Source organism: Sardina pilchardus, chromosome 24, assembly GCF_963854185.1.
Source record: "Sardina pilchardus chromosome 24, fSarPil1.1, whole genome shotgun sequence".
NCBI classification, from domain to species: domain Eukaryota; kingdom Metazoa; phylum Chordata; class Actinopteri; order Clupeiformes; family Clupeidae; genus Sardina; species Sardina pilchardus.
In genome coordinates, this window is record NC_085017.1 from 17,254,297 (window position 1) to 17,275,571 (window position 21,275).

The 21,275-nt window shown below is 41.2% G+C and overlaps 1 protein-coding gene across 1 annotated transcript; it reads right to left on the reverse strand.

The window, feature by feature from the left end:
- Positions 1-10,101: 10,101 nt before the first annotated feature.
- Positions 10,102-17,563, reverse strand: tap2a (transporter associated with antigen processing, subunit type a). The gene is made up of 11 exons (XM_062529739.1): positions 16,953-17,563; positions 16,723-16,837; positions 16,455-16,585; positions 16,077-16,282; positions 14,643-14,840; positions 14,226-14,354; positions 13,815-14,003; positions 13,525-13,698; positions 11,456-11,615; positions 10,901-11,037; positions 10,102-10,554 (listed from the first exon to the last, which is right to left on the reverse strand). Exons 1-11 carry the CDS (start codon positions 17,446-17,448, stop codon positions 10,366-10,368), a joined length of 2,124 nt encoding a protein of 707 aa, XP_062385723.1. The 5' UTR covers positions 17,449-17,563; the 3' UTR covers positions 10,102-10,365.
- Positions 17,564-21,275: the final 3,712 nt, after the last annotated feature.

Consider the following 21,275-nt stretch of genomic DNA (forward strand, 5'->3'; position numbering starts at 1 on the left):
TGCTGAATGATGTTGCAGGCAGCATCATGTTCTCCACGACATCTCAAGACCCTTCCATGTCTGTCACATGTGCTCAGGGTGAACCTGCTCTCATCTGTTAAAAGCACAGAGCACTAGTGGCGGACCTGCCAATTTTGTATTCTATGGCAAATGTCAATTAAGCTCCACGGTGCTAGGCAGTGAGCACAGGTCCCTCTGCCATTGGGCCCTCAGGCCACATTGATGAAGTCTGTTTCTGACAGTGTGGGTAGAGACATTCACACCAGTGACCTGCTGGAGGTCATTCTGTAGGGCTCTTGCAGGGCTCCTACTGTTCCTCCTTGCATAAAGGAGCAGATACTGGTCCTGCTAGTGGGTTAAGGACCTTCTACCACCCTGCCCTGCTCTCCTAGAACTGCCTGTCTCCTGGAATCTCTTCCATGCTCTTGAGACTATGCTGGGAGACAGCAATCTTTCTGGCAATGTTACATATTGGTGTGCCATTCTGGAGGAGTTGGACTACCTGTGCAACCTCTGTAGGCTCCAGATACTGGCTTAGGCTACCAGTAGTAACACTGACCCTATCCAAATGCAAAACGAGTGGAAAATCAGTCAAGAAGGATAAAGATGGAAAAATTACCAGTTGCCACCACCTGTAAAACCATTCCTGTTTTGGGGGTCGTCTCATAGTCTGCCCTCTAGTACACCTGTAGTAAATTTGGTTGACATCAAAGCAGGTGAACCTGATTCACAACCACCTCTGTTGCATAACTGGCCAGATCATTAATATCCCACAAGTGTGACTGACTTGATGCTATACTCCTATGAACAAGTGTTCCCTTAAAATGTTTGAGTATTTCTTGAACCTGTTTTAAGTAACTTTCACACTTAGATGTACTTCTGTAATGTGTTGGATGACTAGCTTGTACCTGTCCAATAAATTTGTTATGCTGATCCGCGTAGCCATTAGTACTTATGCGGCTGTGTCCGGTCCCAGGTAACGTGCTAGCGTAATGGATGGCTAGGGTTTAACTACCGCCGCCATAGGAGTTAACCACACTGGAAAGGGCAAGCTGTCTTTGAAATTGACTGTAATATTATGAAGCGGTGGGTTGCTTTGTTTACGGGGTCTGCATCGAGTAATCGCATCCTAGCACAGCCAGAACCCTCTGTGCATAGCATGTGGTTGTGGGTCAGCACGTATGACATATACAGTAGTGATCCGAGTCAGCGGGGCAGCCCCTGAATCCTTTCTGGAACTAGTAACAATGATTGCGTCGGGAACCGCCCGAATTAACCAGCAGTGGAGGAGAATAGGACCCTCAGCATATTCCTGACGATACGGGGTCGGTAAGAATGACTGGTGGCAATACACAGTAAATAGTAATGATCAGACGCTTATGGCTCACATAAGCCTGATCCCGGATAATACACAATGTTACTTTCGAAGGCACCACCAGGCCCACCAGCCTGACCCCTGAGAATAATGTTACTTTGAACTAGACCTTCTTCATATTTGGCGGAGTCAGCTTTATTAGGATTCAACAGGGGTTATAATTATAATGTCTCAAACAGCGCGCGGCTGCTTCACGGATTTTCCTTCGACCATTTCCTGTTCCCTCATTGGTCCAGAGAAGTGACGTCTTTACAATGCCCAGGTACTTGTATATGTTCACCACCTCCACATTGATCCCCTCGATGGTGACTGGCAGCAGAGCAGGCTTACACCTCCTGAAATCCACCACCATCTCCTTGGTCTTGGCCGTGTTGAGTTGTAGGTGGTTGAGTCTGCACCATTGCACAAAGTCCTCCACCAGGCTCCTGTATTCCTCCTCCTGCCCATCCCTGACACATCCCACAATCGCAGTATCGTCTGAAAACTCCTGCATGTGGCATGACTCCGTGTTGTAGCAGAAGTCAGACGTGTACAGGGTGAACAGGACTGGAGAGAGCACTGTTCCCTGTGGAGCTCCGGTGCTGCTGATTACAGTGTCAGGGAGGCAGTCCTTAAGTCTGACGAACTGTGTCCGCTCTGTCAGGTAGTCTGCAATCCAGGATACTATCGGGAATGAAGTGTGACGAGGGACACATAAACTCGCTACATCTCAGCAGCCCAAAAAACCCCAGTAAAAACATAACGGAGAGGGTGAAGTCGGAGTGCTGTGATATGACCCCTTTGCGAAGTGTAGCGAGGCAGGCGGCGAGAATGCTAGAGGTAATGGGAAGGCGAGAGTCTTGAGGGACTGGCTGTTGCCTACGGATACCTTTAAGTAGCATGCCTAACCTGATGTTGGAGAAGGAAGGGCATTCAGAGCCGTGAATGAGTTTATAGAAGAAGTGAATGCCAGCTAAGTATACTCTAATAGAGGAGACTTTGATCTTGAGTGATGCGTGTGCGTGACTGATAAATGAGGAGATAGCAACTGTGTCAAAACTGGGAAATGTTAATGAGTGGATTGCGTGGAACTGTTTGAAGCAGGACCAGGCAGTCCAATAGGACTGCATAGTCCTGGGTGCGAGAGCTTGGAGGGCTAGGTCGGTCGTGATGGGCTGGAGATAGCTGAGGGGGTGGTTTACAGGAAGATGGTCTCCGAAAAGCTGGGGAGTGGAGTAGGGTACTGGTCCGTCTCTGGAGCCAAGCTTCTGAATCTCTGGAATTCGAGACGAGAGAGTGAGTCAGCAATTTGGTTATGGCAGCCTCGGACGTGAGCTGCTCTAATTATGAACTGGTAGCTGGCTGCTGTCCAGATCAAACGCCTAATCAGAGGAGAAAGCGCAGGGGATTTTGAGCGTGAGTTATTGATGGCGTTAACTACTGCTTCATTGTCGCTGTGAATTAGCACATTTTGGATGTCCACTCCTTCCCCCAGAGGAGGGACGCGATCACTACGAGGTAGAGCTCGAACAAAGCTGAAGACTCTTTTTCAGCAGTTATCTCTCTGAACTGTTGTGGCCAGGGGGATGCAAACCAGCGCCCTTTGTAGAAACCTCCAAAGCCTATTGAAGGGGCTGCGTCGGTGTATAACTGGAGGTCTTCTGGGGATGAAAAGGCATTCGTCGTAAAACATACACAGACCATTCCATTCCTCTAAGAACATTTTCCATAGTGTGAGATCGGCCAGACACTGGGCGTCGAGCGCTATGATGTCTGTGAGAGACGGAGCTGATGAGGCGATGTTGAGAAGATGCGAGATGAAGGGGTGGCCCTGGGGAATTATTCGCATGGCGAAATTGAGGTGGCCTAGTAGGGAGAGGACTTCTTGTTTGGTGTGAGATTGAGAGGTTAGAAAACTGGGAAGAGATTCGGTCTTTTTTCTCTTTTGGTAGTGATGACGAGAAATCGTCGGTATCCAGGATGATGCCGAGGAATTCAAGTCTAGAAGTGGGACCGCATGTTTTCTCTTCGGAGAGTGGAACTCCTAGCTTTTGGAATACCTCGGTTAGCGTGGAAATGCCGGTGGGCCGGTGGATAGGATTGGGGGATGACAACGAGAAAATCATCCAGAAGGTGCACGAGGAATGTGAGCTGGTAATTATTCTGGAGAATCCAGCATAGCGCTTCTGAAAGCGTGTTGAATATTTTGGGACTGCTGCGACAGCCGAAGGTGAGGCGGACTGTGAAATAAAACTTCTTTTGCCACTTGACTCCGAAGAGGTGCCAGAATTCCGGATGGATGGGCATAACCTTGAAGGCTGAGGTGATGTCGGCTTTGGCTAACCAGCAGTGTCTACCTGCCTTTTTGATCAAGGTGTTGGCGTCGTCAACTGAATGATATTGTAGCGAGTACTCCTCAACGGGGAAAGCTGTTAATGCACGGTGTGCTGCTGTTGTGTGGAGCTGACAGGTCAATGATGAATGGTGGGCAGCCGTGGTGTACTGGTTAGCGCATCGGGCTTGTAACCCGAGGGTTGCCGGTTCGATCCCCGACCAGTCCACCACGGCTGAAGTGCCCTTGAGCAAGGCACCTAACCCCTCACTGCTCCCCGAGCGCCGCTGGTTGGGCAGGCAGCTCACTGCTCTGGGTTGTGTGATTCACCTCACTGTGTGTTCACTGTGTGCTGTGTGTTCACTAATTCGGTTAAATTGGGTTAAATGCAGAGAACTGAATTTCCCTCACAGGATCAAAAAAGTATATATTCTATTCTATTCTATTCTATGAGTATTTGCGCGTAGCGATGCCTATGGGGTTTATCCTGAAAACTGGGAATGGGGGCTTGCTGAACGGACCGATCATGAAACCTGATTCTATCTCTTTGTTTAAGAGTGTTGTGACTGTCTCCGGATCTCCTGTGGCGGACTGAAGGTTTTTGCAAACAATTCTCATCCTCACAAAACATGTTTGACTTATAAGTCACATATCAATATCAAAAATTCAGTATATGTGCAACATTCACAGTACACCATATCAATGCACTGGTTAAGATTTCAAATATGGATTTCCAATCCAAACTGCATTTCGTAGATATCACAATCAGATTCATCAGAGTAGGGGAGAGCCGGGTCAATTGAAACGCGGGACGAAAGTAACACAGCGATTTCCTCGAAAACCATGCACATCTGAAATGTCATATGTCCTCAGTTTGTTTAACACATAAGACTTGCCAACCACGGGAAATCTCGTGCCATGACGTCATCGAATTCCAACGTTATCCTTATCCCCGCAAACCTGTTTTTGACACCGGCAAGTAAAATCTTATGTGCGGTAATTTTTTTGTGGTCACAACTCGTGTTTATTGTTTCATGCAATGATCACATGACCATACGAGAGATGAATCATTACTTAAACATGTCTGAAAGTGTTAAATGTCAGCATTTTGAGGTTTAGAAGCAAAATATGTTTAAGTGTTAGTTAGCACTGTCGGGACGATTGAAACAGTTGTTTCAATCGTCCCGAACTATCAATGCAAAAAAAAAAAACATTTTTCAAAATAAAAGAGGAAGATCAATTGTGAATCCCTCAACAAGGCTTACAACGGGAAATAAGTAAATTAAATGGAAATGTAGTCATCAGCATGGTATAAAATGAAGAAATGTGAGTTTAATCGAAACGCGTATCTCGACATTGACGCACATGGAAAAATACATGTTTTGACCTACTTATATTTTGAAGAATCAGGTGAAATTTTAGCCATGACAAGTACAGAAGTATGTTGTTAGGTATGTTTCATAAAAACTAGAGTAAAGTGAATGGTTTCTGTTTACAATATGCTGTTTCATTCGTCCCGCACATGTGTTTCAATTGACCCGACTGGGTGGGTCAATTGAAACAAATGACAACTTATGTTCAAAGTTAAAAAACAACGCGATCACTCAAGGTGTATATGTAATTACACTGGTAACTAAGAGAGGACACATGTGAGTTGTTGATCATATGACAACATTATTTGTATCCCTTTCACCTGTTTTGAAAAAGACGTTAAACTGAAAAGTGTTTCAATTGACCCTGCTCTCCCCTAGTAAGATTAGGTGTACAGTATATGACATCTAAAAACCTAATATGCCTGTCTGACATAGCGTCACCAGCTTGCCAAAGAATAGTTTTTGGAATTTATTTACAAAATATTAGTTAAATAATAAATCTGATGATATCCACATAGCCCAAACTGCTAACTAGGTCTAGTGCCACCATCTGACCAAATAGGTAATGTGACAGGCATTGACTACACCTTGGTTAATTGGTCTGAAACTTTCCTAAATATTAGATACTATGATAAGACTGATAGGGCCTACTGACATGCCTCATTCATATGTCTGGTGTATTATTATTCTGAGAAAAAGCAAAATCTCATAAAGAAATAAATGTTACAGAAGCATGTTCCTATCTAATTGTAACTTATTTTAAATCAGAGTGTCTGTGAAGTTTCAGAAGTATTTCATGACATTCTTTTTCGCTATGAAAATAGAGGATTTAGCTTCTGAGTGACTTTTGTCATTTTTCAACATTGGAAAGACAAGAGAATACACTACATTTAAATAAAAAGAAAGTGTGTTGATATTTGTAAGAAAATGCCTATGGAAACTATATTTTATTGAAAATGCCTATACAGTATTTACTGTTGAAATGATGATTAAAAGGTTCTAATCATATGGAAATGTGACAAACATGCTTGGACAAAGACCCATGTTTATCTTGCCCCCACGTACAGTATGGAGGATGGTATGATAAGCAAAGAATTCCATAAGAACCACTGTTGGAGAGTTACTGACAAAGCTATCATCTTGGGGTCACCAAGTCCCCCAAAAAATCTTCAAAAGTGACTTCACCGCTAATAGATTATTTAGATGGCATGTCAGGTTAAAGCCAGTCCAGTCATTTAATTAGCAATGTAATGGCAGGAGTTACTGATTGGTACCATGTCATTGTCTAGGAGTCAGGCTTGTGCAAAATTCAGAATTTAATTGAGAATGACTAATAAATTCCAATTCAATTCTTGAGTTTGAATTGAATTTGAATTGAAGTCAAAAACAGGATGTGGAATTACAATTCGAATTCGAATTAAAGGAAGTAGAAATTAAATTTAATGAAATTCAAAGAAATTCATATAAATAATTTAAGGGTAGTGTTTAACAATGAAGTTTTACAAAATATGTAATATGATCACAACAACCACACAACTTATAACTGACAACAGTAATCAATTACATTTCCAAAGTAACCTTCCCAAAACTGAATGTATGTGAGATTCAACACATTCATCCTGTTACGTGGAGTTGTTTTGAATTGCCATGAATTGAATTCCACTTCCTGTCATTCCAATTCCAATTCAAATTCAACTTCCTGTGGGGTGGGGCCAATTGAATTCAAATTCCAATTTATGAATTGAATGGAGGCCAATTGACCCTTCCAGAAGTCCCGCCCTCCATAGTTACTGTTGCTACGCCTGTCAAACTTTCGCACCTTGCCCGTCTATTACAATGGAGGAGACACGGGATTTTTTAAACAAATGTAATTTACAAAGACATCGCACCACACTGAAAGCTCATGTTTGGTCACTAGCGAGCTACATCTGTCCTCTGTCAACTACAGTTGCATTTTCAGCTCTGAACAAAACCGTTCATGAGTTATTCAAGCAAAAGTCTAAGGTACGCGTTGTTTTCGATGGTTCCTCCAGGCTAGTACGAATGAAACCGCCGGGGGACAAAACTAGCATAACGTTTTAAGCTATACTTCCTTAACGTCAATATTTGACAACATAACATGGTTGGTACTTCAAATAGGTATTATTTTAGACAGAATTGCTGACGGGCTATACATACGTCTCGTTGAATGTCTGTTAAGAACTTTTTGCCGCCATCGTGAAACGTATCTCGCGGTTATGGAAATATCACGCAATATGCAAAATGTAAAGTTAGAAAAATACGTATTTCAAACTATATCATGTCTTTATAGTTCAACATGTTATTTCACCGTGATTTCACGTGTTTGGGGGCACCACACATCCAAATAAATGCCCTTAATGGCCCACAGGCTGTGCAGTCTCCATAGGTTAACATGGCAAAAACTCGAAAGCTTGCCAGGCCTTGCTTGCCTAGTTACGGGTTGCTAAGGCACGATTGGCCTGTGGCGGTTTTAGGGCGTGGCTCTGGAAGGGTCAATTCTAAAATTCGGAATTGTGCACAAGCCTGCTGGGAGTGTGGTCTATTGCCAGATTAAATGATAATTGCGCTCTTTGGCTAAAAACACTTTAGGTGTTTTTGGCGTACATAGAAGAATGACTACACTGAAAATAATCCCATGCCTAATGCGAATTATGGTGCTATTATGGGGCTGTTTTAATTTCCAAAGGCCTTGGGAACCTACAGTAATTAAGGTGCATGGTATCATGAACACCAAGAAAAACCTGAACATTTCCAAAGGAAATCAAACAATCTCTGCCAAGGCCCTAAATGTTGGCCATGATTGGATCATTCATCAGGGGGGTATTCCATCAAGCGAGCTAACCGTAAATCACGGCTAACTTTGATAAGCCTCAACCTCAAACCAAAACAAATGTCCAGATCAAAACAAATATGGTTTACTGAACACAAAATCAAGCTTTCGAGATTGCCATTGCAGTCCCCTGATCTAAACTCCATGGGAAAACAGTGGGGAGAGTCAAAGAGCAGAGGAGAATGCACAAGTGTGGACCTAGGAATCTGGACGATCTGGGGAGGTTTTGTAAAGACGAATAGTCTTAAATAACCTGACTCTCGCCAGATCCTTGTAGTTCGCTAAGCTTAGCACAAGGATCTGGGACTTCTCGATAGGAGATGTAATTCTGAAGGCGGGGCCTTGTAAAACATCCTTGCATGTGATTTAATAAACCACTTGTCCGTTACCTTGAATGACGTGCTGGGCTACTTCAAGCTCTTGCCAAACCCGGTCGGAAGAAGAGTGAAAACATCCTTGCCACCCATAAATGTCTTCAAAACCATTCTCTGTTCATCTTTTAAAGAATGAATACTCAATAAATTCGACAAAACGGTTGAAATAGCAGAATCAATGTCAGCACAAGACTCAATTGCTTCGTGCCGCCATTGTTGTTTGAATCAAACACTCGCTTCGGCACTCCTGATTGGTTCATCATTTTTTGCTCCCTGGAAGGAGTTTGGATTGCCCTCGAGCTCAGACCCTTGTGTGGAGCTCAGCGAAACGCCTCTGGTGGAGCATGGCGGAACTACAAGGGTCTGGTGAGAGTCAGGCTAGGTCTTAAATCCCTTACTTTGTATTCTCCTCTTTATGGAGTGTCAGAGAAGAATATTACAAGCTGTTTTATTGACAAAGGGAGGTTTAAGAAGGTATTACAAGTAGGGGTGCCAATAATTGTGAGTGATGTGTTTTTGTTAAAATTATTTATTTATTTATTATGAGACTTTCCTTTTTCTCAAAATAATTTGCTTCCTTTCAATGTTGGATTTTTCCTCATTTTACTGTATTTCATTGAAAAATGACAATAAATCACCAACAGATTATTTTTTTATACCTGTTTTATAGTCAACTTTACCAAGGGTGCCAATAATTCTGGAGGGTACTGTATCTGTATAGCACTACATATCACAAAAATGTATGTCATAAACAAATAACTTGGAAGCATAACATTGTACCCTACATGTTAGTGGTGTAATGCCATTTGGTGACTGCCATCAATGTAAGACATCACACCCGAGAGGTTGTGAGGTGAGCAAGTGCTTCCAATGTAGAAAACATGCAAAAACAAGTAGCGCTGGCATCAGATATACATTTGACAAAACGCACATGTTGCTTTGTTAGATTCCGAAATGTCATGGGACCGAAGGGCCCGCATCGCCACTTGCGGATATATTTTGGTTATTATTATGTGATTATATAGTTAATTGATTTTTGTTGGCAATGGGGCAATCTAGTGTGTTGGGCTACAGCTAAGGCCCCATGGCCTCAGTTGCAGAGGAGTGGTGTAAAGTGGCTGTGCAGAGAGAAAGAACTTGGACAGCGAACTGTTGTATGGTAAAGTGTGCAGCCTGGAAACTTGGTGCCTATTTATTTTTCAGTTTTTGTTTAGCATTTTGTACTACTGAATTAGGTTTTAAAGGAGAATTCTGGCGATTTTAGATCTGTTTCTCAAGGTCACCAAGTACTGTCTGTACAAAAAAAAAAAAAATCCCCTAAACAATCAACTGCTACAGTATATGGAGTAAATCATATTGGTGTTTTCTGGTGCTCCCTCTATTCAGTAGGTGAGTATGAAGCACAGACACACTGATGCTAGAAACTACTACTGCTAGGTCTACTGTGGTCAGGCAGACTGCCAGACACACACAATAGGTTGCACTCTGTGCACGTTAAATGCGCTATATAAATAAATTACTTACTTACTTACAATGGGACATTTCAGCAAGACTCAACAGGTTACTGAGCTGTATCTAAGATAAGCTACATGCGAGATATGATGCAATCAAAACTGCTCAAATGTCAAATTCATCCAGATCACTCTTTCGACACCATGTCAAATGATTTCACATTTCACAGCTCATATTACAGTATGTTTTGGGACCCAGCTATATTGTGACTTCATAATGTAATACTCTAGATTTCATATGACTTCCTGAATTTTACCTCTTATGTAACAGAGACGTACATATAATATGTTCATCTGTACATATAGAACGTTTTGAAATGTTTTTATTTATAACTCCAAATCAACAATACATTCAGAAAACAAGCAGTTTGTATGGCTAAACACCGTTTTCTCTATGCCATAGTAATAGAATGTGAAAAAACAGAATAGCCTTTAACTAGTAGTTGTTATATGACAGGGTAAACAAAAAAATATGCTTAAACATGACACCAAACATACACTGGTCTATTTTCAAGAAACTAATATACAGTTTGGAACGGGAAATGGGAGATATTAATTTGTTAAAATGTGTTAACTGAAGAGCCTTTCTTTCAGCCTGTAGTAGGTACCCTGCTTTTCCATGAGTTCTTTGTGAGTGCCCTTCTCAATTACTGTCCCATTGTCAATCACTACGATCTGATCTGCTCTCTCGATGGTCTTCAGTCGATGAGCAATCACTAGCAGGGTCTGGTTGGGACGGGAAGTCAAGGTTTTTTGTACCTGTGAAACATGGAATATCAACCATTCATTTAGCAGACAGTGGCTTACATATGTCTGGCGATGACTAACTATATTACAAGGGACTACATTGTCCCCGAAGACGCTTGGGGTTAATGGTCTTGCTCATGGGCACAACGGTGGAAGCCGAGAATCCACAACTTTTCAGGTTATTGCACGCTAGTCAAGCTCCTTAACCACCACACTACCACCGTCCGTGTGTCACCTATGCATGTCTTGTCGGGTATGTTTGTTTGAGGAAACCATTCTTGTGTGTCAAATTTCCATGTGCATGTATAATAAACCATGTATAATACACAGATACAACACATAAAATGGAGAACTGTACCACTTGTTCACTTTCTGTGTCCAGACAGCTGGTCACCTCATCCAGGATGAGCACCTGTGGCTCTCTGATCAGAGCCCTGGCGATGGCAATGCGCTGCTTCTGCCCACTCGACAGCAGACCTCCCCTCTCACCCACATCTGATGGGACAGAGAGTGGTGAATGAATAAAACATGTTTATGTAATTGAACTGTGTCTACCTTGACCTCCTTTTTCTTTTCTGCTAGTGTCAAAAGGCAAAAGTAAAGAAATTGTCCAAACCATTACACCAATTGAACATTTACAGAAACTAGAAAAGCACTCCAAGAGCGCAGACCTCCGCCAAGCAAACACATAACCGCCTCCTGCATCGGGAGTGATATGGATCACTCCCAAAAATTAATCGTTTCTTCCTTGGATCATTTCAGACCTTCCCTTAATCAAAATCTATCCATAATTGTTTGAGTTATCTTGCAAACAAACAGACAGACAGACAAACAAACAAATCAACAATCAAACCAACAAATTCCGATGAAAACATAACCTCCTGAGCGTAATACCCTTTGTTTTGAAAGGTACCTGTGTCGTATCCTTTCTCTAGCTGGGAGATGAAGCCATGGGCATTGGCTTTGTGGGCAGCCCCCTGTATTCGCTGTAGGGAACACTCTCCAAGCCCATAGGCGATGTTGTCCTTCACAGAACCTGAGAAAAGCACAGGTTCCTGACCCACCATGGCTACCTGTGTGACACATTCAATGTGTAATTACATGGTGTTTGACCGACCACACAAATCAGTCGTGCACCTACCCGAACTCATGGACTAAAACTCATGGGTGCTAGCATCTCTAACAGTATGTCTCTCTCCAGGCGTCGGGAGGGAGATTTATTTAAAAACTATTGTACCAGCTGACCATCATTATACCTGCATTAACATAATTGGTGTAACACAGTCTGGCCCCAAAGCAGGGTTGGTAAAGGAAGTTGGTCAAGGTCACCAAGTACTGTCAGTCAAAAAAAAGGAAAAAAAGGGACAAAAAAACATCAACAAAAAAAGCACATAAAATCACTGATGCCTTGGTCACTGCAAACCTAATGATGGGTGACATACTATCTCACGTTAATAATGGAGATGTTAGCAAAACTCCCTAATTCCTTTGCACAACAGCAGCCCACATTCAGCCCACACGAACCCCAAATCGCGTGCACTGTCATTGTCTGCAAAATGTGTGTGTTCCAAATAGCTTTGCGCTTCATAAAGTTGAACAAATGCATACGGTTACAGAAAAATATAAATAGCATACTGTCATACAGTTTATGGGCTATAGTGCACCGTTGGGAAGTTATGGTAGGCCAACTTAAGTGAATAAACACACTGGGGAGATTCTCGAGTATACACATGCAGTCTCCACTGGCTACAGACAATACAATAATTTCATATAGGGCCAAACACTCATTTGCCTAATCTCCTACTTTATTTCCCAGTTGTGCAATAAAAGCAGTAGCGGGAATAGTTTCTATGATACTCTTTCACATGAGTGTAACTACCTGGTCTCAAGCCAACCAATCGGCAATTATAACCATAGTGCGTCTTTACAACAAGGCCTTAAAAATCATGGGTAAAAAGCAGATTTTAAGCAAATACAACATTTTGAGTTCTGCCAATTTCATTCTTTTTCATTCTGTTAAATTGTTTATTAAATGCTTAAACACTATTGCTCCTCAATCCCTTCGCAAAATCACAGAAATATTGCAAAGCAGCAATAGAACCACTAGAGCAACCACAAGCAGTAGAATTCCATACTGTAAAATCTATTTTGCCCAGACAGCCCTCTCAGTGAAAGGGGCAACATTTTGTTCCAAATGTAAAGCACTTTGAGCTGCAGTCTGTATGCGAAAGGTGCTTTACAAATAAAGCGTATTATTATTATTATTATTATTATTACACACACCTGGCATGCAGTTAGGACTCACTACCTAAAACTGCCCACTCGTTCAATTGCTACTCTGGTACAGGAATCCCCATCTCGTCTCTGATGCAAAGGTCACACTCTCAAACCCTGAATCAGGTAGGTCTCTATGAATCTCTACGGCGGTGGTTATATTAATCAGGTCACTCTATCCACCAGTAGCCAGTTCATCATCAGTTCCTTCACATGTTAGCCTTTCTCATAGTTGGTTCACCTACCAGTCGCTTTAGGTACTTGCTGTTCGTTATAGATAACCGGTTTGTGCTTCTTCCAGGCTTCCAGTTCCTGTAGACGCTGCTTTGGTGGGTATTTTTACTTTATTCTTTGGGGATATGCTCCTTACCCTGCCTTGCTCTATTAGCAGGATCCGATAACCCTGCATTGCTTGCCAGTCTACGGACGGAGGTTTCCGCCAAAGACGGTTTAAATACTCTGTATTTATCTCATGTAGCCTATATTGTTTCTGATATCCTATTCAGGATTAAATCCCCTTTTACTGTATTTTGTCTAGAGAGTTTTTCTGGTAGAAATATATTTAATAATATCTGCACTAACAAACTGACAGACCCTTTAGGCGTATCAGATGAATAAAGATGATAAATGTACTGTAGCTGTTCATGCCAAATGAAAATAAAACCTCTTAAACATTACCCAACATTGTTACTTAAATCATATACTCACCTTTCTATGCAGATATTTGTGCTGATAATTCTGCAGTGGATGTCCATCCAGGAGGATCTCTCCCTCCTGGGCCTGGTAGAACCTCTCCAGCAGACTCACACAGGTGGTCTTGCCCCCACCTGAGGGCCCTACCAAAGCTGTCATTTGTCCCGACTTCAGCTCCAATGAAAAGCCCTAAACACATACATATATTCTACATAACACTTCAAAGACCTGCTACCTGTATTCATTGTTCATTGACACTACAGCTGATTTGGACACGGAATATGACTCAAATGCATTAGCTTTACCTTTAACACCTTCTGGTCAGGGCGAGTGGGATAGGAGAAGGTAAGGTTGTGGTACTGGATATGTCCCTTCAGAGAATCAGGCTGAAGGGTTCCTTCAGTGCTCACCTCAGGCTTCCTGTCCAGGTACTCAAAGACCTTACCAGCTGCACTCACAGAGTTTAGTATGGCACCAAAGATGGAAACAATGGTCTGTGGAATCAGAGTATACTGTAGATGTTGGCGAGAATATTAACATCACTGTATACCAATACTACTTGGCAGGCCTGTTCACATGACATGTTCACAAGTAACATCACAGCAGTGATCTAGTTGTAGGCACAGTATAAAGATTATCTGTAATAATTCACAACCTTAAGAGTATACGAAGCAAAACATATTCACACAGCAGTAAACCACATGTGCATCACTTACTCCAATATTACTGGTCAGATCAGACTGGTACAGGATGAAAGACACCAGGTTCCCTGTGCTCATCTGTCCCGACTGAATTATCAGTCTGCCATAGTACAACACAGCCACTTTCATGGCAACTTCTGTAATCTAACAAAGATGAATAACACACACACACACACACACACACACATTAAAACCGAGGTGCACATCTATCCATCTATCTTTGATAAAGCCCTTCAATTGAAATTAACTATTAACTAATATTTTATTAACAAAACTTCATGTGTTGCCATGTTTATATATTGCCATTGCATTAAATACACTAAAAATATACTCAGTGAGGTGAGGAAAATGAGAGACAGGCAGAATATTGTGGTTGTGGTAAAATATGTGACACAAAAACACAATCAGACCAATATGGAAAGACAGATATACCCTTCGGACAAGCAGATACACTGCCGTGACTGTGTCTCGTCGAGTCTTCAAGCTGTGAGTTTCCATCAGACATGCGTCATAGCGACTTGACTCACTCTTCTCCGTTTTGAATCCTCGGACAGTCCGGATGCCTGACACGGCCTCTACTGCTGCATCACTGGATCGGGCAATAGAGTCTTGCACCTCTTTAGAGAGTTTCTTAATGGGTCAAAAACATCAAATACCCAGCTCTGAAAAACTGTTCACAGACTACTGTCAATGCACATCTACATATAGCCGGCACCTATTACAGATTACATACAGTATAGGTATTCAGTAGCATTGCTCTCTTTGGGTGGTACATTTCTGAAATGAGAAGGCTTCTTTCTTATTCTAATCTTAGATAGATATGTAGATAGACAGATAGATACTTTATTGATCCCCAAGGAAATTCAAGGTCCCAGTAGCTTAAAGGAATACTCCACCCAAAAATGAAATTAAGCCTGTCTCGGTCACCCCCGGAGTTAGAACAGTGAAAAAAACCCGGTTAAAATCCGTCCGGGCATTGTCCTGCTTTGGGAGCAGCGTTTTTAGCTTTAGCTTAGCACAGTTGCTGTAAATGAAAGGGTGTCAGTTAGCACGCCCTCAAAAAAAAGTGACCGAGAAATCTACATTTTTTTCTAAATATATCTTGGGAGCCATGTGTTCAAAACGAGTACATATCATAATGCAAAATTGAACAAGGTTATTACCTGGGCAGATATTTACTTGGAACTATATTCGGCCTCATCACAGGCGAAGCACCGCTAAATAGGCGCAAAGTTCTCAAGCAGCAGCACTTGAATCCCATCCCGTGAAGTTCCAGTCGAATCAGGAAGTTAGGAGTTTTCAAGTGCTACGTGCTATGGCTACATGAGACTAGCTGTGCTTCGCCTGTGATGAGGCTGAATATAGTTCCAAGTAAATATCTGCCCAGGTAATAGCCTTGTTCGATTTAACATTATGATTTGTACTCGTTCTGAACACACGTCTCACGGTTTTTTTCACTGTTCTAACTCTGGGGGTGACCGAGACTGGCTTAATTTCATTTTTGGGTGGCTTATTCCTTTAAGACACCACACACAACATACACTACAACGTAAACAGGATGAAAAAATAACAAGTCCACATGACTAAAAATATACTAATGACACTAAAACAAGGATCCACATGAATGTACTAGGGATGTATAAGCATGAGGCACTTGCAGTGACAGGGCAGGGACACCCTGTGATTCAGTATGAGGTATATGTCATGGAAGTAGAGCAGATAAGTCCACAGTGCAACAGTGCAGTGGTTCTTGTCATACTTTTAAAATGTGTTCACTCCCCTTGTGTTTGTATTGTACTTTTATTAGAGAGTATTTGTTCTCATATGACATACAACTACAAGGCCTTTGTCGTTTCTGATACATACCTGGTAGAATGTGTCATATATGTTCTGAATCAAGCCAGTCAGTGGTGTCTCCATCAGCATTAGTAGTGTGAGCTTCCAGGACAGGCTGACCATCAAAGAAAGCATGCCCAGAGTTTTGATGAATGTTCGGAGAAGGACATTGACATTAAGAGCCACCGCTCGTGCCATGAGGTCGGAGTCTGTGGACAACCTGGAAGTGAGGTCACCTGCAGGACATGTACAGGAGATGTAATTTCCATGCCGGACACACATTCAGTAATGCTAATAACTTCTGCATTGATTCAGTGATAAGCTCAACTATTAAAAACAAAGTGCATATCCCAACCATGCAAATCCTGACGAGAATATTTGGTCATATGTAAATAATCAAAAACCTACCTGTCTTTGTTGTTTCATAGAAGCCAAGTTCTTGACTAACAAGGGACCCGAACAGTTTGACTTTGACTCTGCAAGCAAAACTGTTGATGGCACACATGAAGAGGCCACCGCGACACCCCGCACTGATTGAGCTGGAGCACAAATTAAGGTTTCAAAAGTTTATTTAGATTTGCATTGGAGGCTTTCTCAAGTACCCAAAGTAGACTAGTCATAAACAGGGATCTGAATATCAGATCAGTAGGCCATTACTGCTTTTGTGTACACTAACCTTCCTAAAGAGAAGAGGCCCATGAACAAAATTGCAGTCAAGAAGTCATTCCACTGGTACTGTGATCGCAAGATGTCAATCACCTCTCCGGTGTAGAAGGGAATGAACGTCTCACCTATACACAAACGCACAAGAGAAAGGCAAGTGATAGTCTACAGGTTAAGATGGGCCATATCGGAACCAACTGATCAGATCCATTAAAGTAGCCAACGTGGGTTTGGAATACTTACATAGAACAGCTAATACAAGGAAGACGAAAGCTCCGAAAATAAGGATAGTGTCAGGCTTATGGAGAAGGATGACTCGCTTAAAGAGCAAGCGTGATGTTGCTTTCTTCTCTCTATCACTTTGACAACTTTCGTCGGGACATGACAGCTCCCAAAATATACCGGCTGATGCAGTGGCCAGAATATTTAACAACCAAAAACTCGATTTTTCTAGTGGATGGCTGTCGAGCATCAACATGCGCCCAGTCCAAAATACAGAACCAAGAAGACAATGGGTTGTTAGCATGCGTTTTAAAAAAACACTGGCCCCATTAGTGACCAGACTTGACACTCCATATGATATTACCCATCGTATTCCCGACGACACCCACTGGCGTAACAAACTCGTATACTTATCTTCTTGATGAAATTTCCCTGGCAACAATTGGTCTTCTAAAACGTGATACACTATGAAGTCCACGCATACCGCCAGGGCAAAAATGTAGACACAGCGCATCATGATGTGAGACAAGGCTACCCAAAGATCTATAGCAGACGCTGTTGCTAATGGTTTAGTCTAGCCTACAAGTACCCTACGATTCACTCCCCGGGTCAACCGTCAACGAGTAAGTTATTTGAAGACATGCTCTACTGTGCAATATCTGATATTGCCGTTTAGTTTCAGTTTCAGTTTCAAAGGGTGGAAATTCTGCGAAACCCCACAGCATGGAAAACAATTCTTGAAGTAGGCCTAGGCCTAGACTAAAACTCGCCCGTAGCCTACATCGCATTGTACATTTGCATTGGAAATAGCAAGGCAATGCCATTTACAGTTTGTCTCAAATACTAAAACATAAAAGCCAATCCTTTAAACCAAATGGCCAATTGTCTAAACACATTTACTAAATCTAGCCATATTTTTTCAATACCATAAACACATTTCACATGAAGACACAATTCACACAACACAATCCTCCGTTCTCATAAATCTAAGCACATTTTTCCTTGCTGAAACTCATGTTGCAAAACATATTCTCAAACGAAAGGTCATGTGATGCAAAATGCTTGCCACAGTCAGCAATAACTGAACACAATGAACACACCTGGCGTCATTTACACAACGACTCAAAATTGAGGACACTTAAGCTAATGCGCACAGTGACTGTGGTGTGTGTGTGTGTGTGTGTGTGTGTGTGTGTGGTGAATGAAGAATAAAATACTGTAGCCTAAAAGAACTTCACACCCTGATCATCTTTTCAAGAGTACTGTTGTGTGCAATAGATTCTGTTTTTTGCATTGAGTTGTGTTACAGTAGTGTACTTGCAGAAATGAAGAGCTCTTTTCCAAAACGCTATAAATCCATTTTTGAAAACATTACTGTAGGCTACTGTAACAAATAATGTTGCTGTATACAGTAATTGTGTGTTTCAGGTAATATCAATAAAATGCAGTTTTTTTTTTGTTTTTATTGAGTAAAGATACATTATGTAACTAAACATAACCCAATACAGTTTCACTGAGATTACTTGAAAAACAAAACTTAAAAAATATATTTATGAAAATTCATTACAGTTTTTTCCAATCGTTTACACACAATTTTGAAAACGGGGCTCTTTTTGTCTGAACACATCCCACAATTAACCAAACACAACACCCAATCAGCAGAACATAACAGATTGTTAGCAAAATGAAATATTTCTGTCAAAACAATAAACACATTGATAAAACCTTATACTGTTCTCATATCACTAACACATTCTTTGAATGATTTCACACTGTCGCTATCTTATACACAACATCACAATAAATTCAAAACACATCTGTAAAAACCCTCTTCCAATATATGGATCTTATTCAGACATATTGTTTGAGAGCATTAGGATAATTTAGATACAAAAATATTTTGATGAACCCTCATCAAGCAATGCACAAACTTGATGCTGCCGACAATATTCATTTATTTCACTGTACCATATGTTACAGTGACAAGTCAATCAACAGAAAATGGCAAAATATAGTTCTTACTACTGTAAAGTGTAGAAAAATAAAAATCTGTACACAAACAAAAAGTACTGTACACTTACAGTCACTGAAGAAAAACTAAAGCAACAATACAAACAAGTAACAACAATACATAATACTCTAATCATCTCTCTGTCTAGCTGGATCAGGCCATATGAGTTCACCACATCACAGGCTATGGGTGCCTCTCATTTGGGCTTTTATACGTCCTCCCTCGCTCCTCTGGCCTCGATCCTCACTGATCGACATAAAGAATGATGGGGCGAAAACAATGGGATAGTCTATCCAGTGTTAGTTATAGATCAGTGGGAACGCCCCTCGAGGATCGAGCATAACACACCTGAGTGCTGCGTTTTCAATTTTGCACATGTGTGCTTACACACCTGGTGGATGTGATTATTCAATTTGTTCATTTGTGTGGTCATTGGCAAGCCAGGGCTTTATAATGAGAAGGAAGTACCTAACAATCTTTATCTGTGTCTAAGGTGTGAAAATGTGTTTTACGTTTTGACATTCACTGTGTGTAATGTTTCGCAAAAAGTGTGAAGCTGAATTTGTGCTTACTGTTGTACTACTCTGCGCAGGTGTTTTGCTTCTTAAGTGCTAAGTATTGTTAACTGTCTGATAACCTTAATTTTAGTGTGTATACGATTGGAAAAAACTGTAGTAAAATGGTGGATATAGCGTTTTGGAAAAGAACTCTTCAAATGCCTAATCCTCTGCAGTGAGTTTTGAAGTGAGAAGGTGTGGTTGTGCTTATGTAGCTTTAGAAAAGGGTATTGTGTTTAGACATTGGGGAACATGGAGGAAACGTTTGTGAAATGTGTTTTAGCATTTGAGAAAAACTGTATTGTAGCTAGTCTTGAAAACAGCTGGTTATCCGCTGTCGTAGCCTGTTGCCAGTAGACCCACATGCTATTACAGCCCTAATAGCCTACACCCTACTGTATGGCCATAATAAATTACAATTGGGGGGGGGGGGGAACTGGAAAAAAGGCCGCATCATGCAAATAATCAATTTATTCCATAGACGCGTTTCGGCGTTCTTCCTTCTGTTTTTCAATTGTATCTTATAATTTGGTCAGCACTCTAAAACTCTTGAGGGAAGCCTAGGATTCAGCCCTGTCGCACTGACCAAGGAATACCAAAACCTGTCCTTGTCAATTCTGCCTAGCAACAAGTGAGTTATCTCGAAATTTAATGACGGTAGGATCTATCACTAAAACAAAAAGTCAGGGCTGTCCAATGTATCAAACATATATTTATATATGTATATGTATATGTATATATGTCTATGGTATCAAACCATCTTACATCACAATTTTGGTCATTAGAACGTTAGGGGAACGTTTTTTCGTGGCTATGGGGACGTTGCTTAACTCTTTCCCGGCAGGGCAAAAATAGGCCAAAAATGACTCTGATATTTCATTATGCTGTGGGTGACCTAAGCAAATGTCAGGGAAAGTATCTATTTTTCCTTGAAGCCACATACTTGGGCTACACAACTATATGTTTGTCATGGATTTTTTATATCATTTATATTTACCAATTATCATAAATTTGCATACAATTAGCATATTCCGGACAATTTTTTTTGGCCTATTAGCCTGTTTGATGCTCATTGAGCTCAATGCAAATCAAACAGGCTAATAGGCCTACTGGAAAAAGCCCCATGCCAATCTCTAGCTATGGTGAAGGGTATGTGATAATGTGGGGCTAATTTAATTCCAAAGGCCAAGGGAATTTATCAGGATGCATAATATCCTGGATCCATGAAATAGCTGGCCTTTAAAAATAAAAATCTGCCTGCCCTTATATGTTAACCCTATGTGTTAAATTCCCATAGGGTTACAAAGGGGGTCAAATACTTCCTTCCCCTAGCATTTAAGGAAAACATGTATTTATTTACGATACATTCTTCAATCACAAAGAAAATTGGTGTCCTTGGTATTTTAATTTTATCTTAATTTTTTTAATTAAGGCATTAAGATCAATTGTCAAATGATGATTTTATATTCCTGTTTTAGCATGGTATCAAATACATGTGCTCCCCACTGTATGTATGTATGTACTGTATGAAAATTATCCTGTGGATTTTGCTCACGCCAAGGGGTAAGATGGCATCCAAAATGTCTTCAGATTTTGAATAAACAATCATCAATTCCAACTGTAAGGCAAAAATGTGTGCTGTATACAGCAAGTCATGTGCTCAATACAAATAAGAAAATAATAATGAAAAAAAACTTGGTCACACATTTGCAATGCAAAGTCACCACTCATTTCATAACTTGTCTTTCACTTTTTCCACTAAAATATGAGTAGACC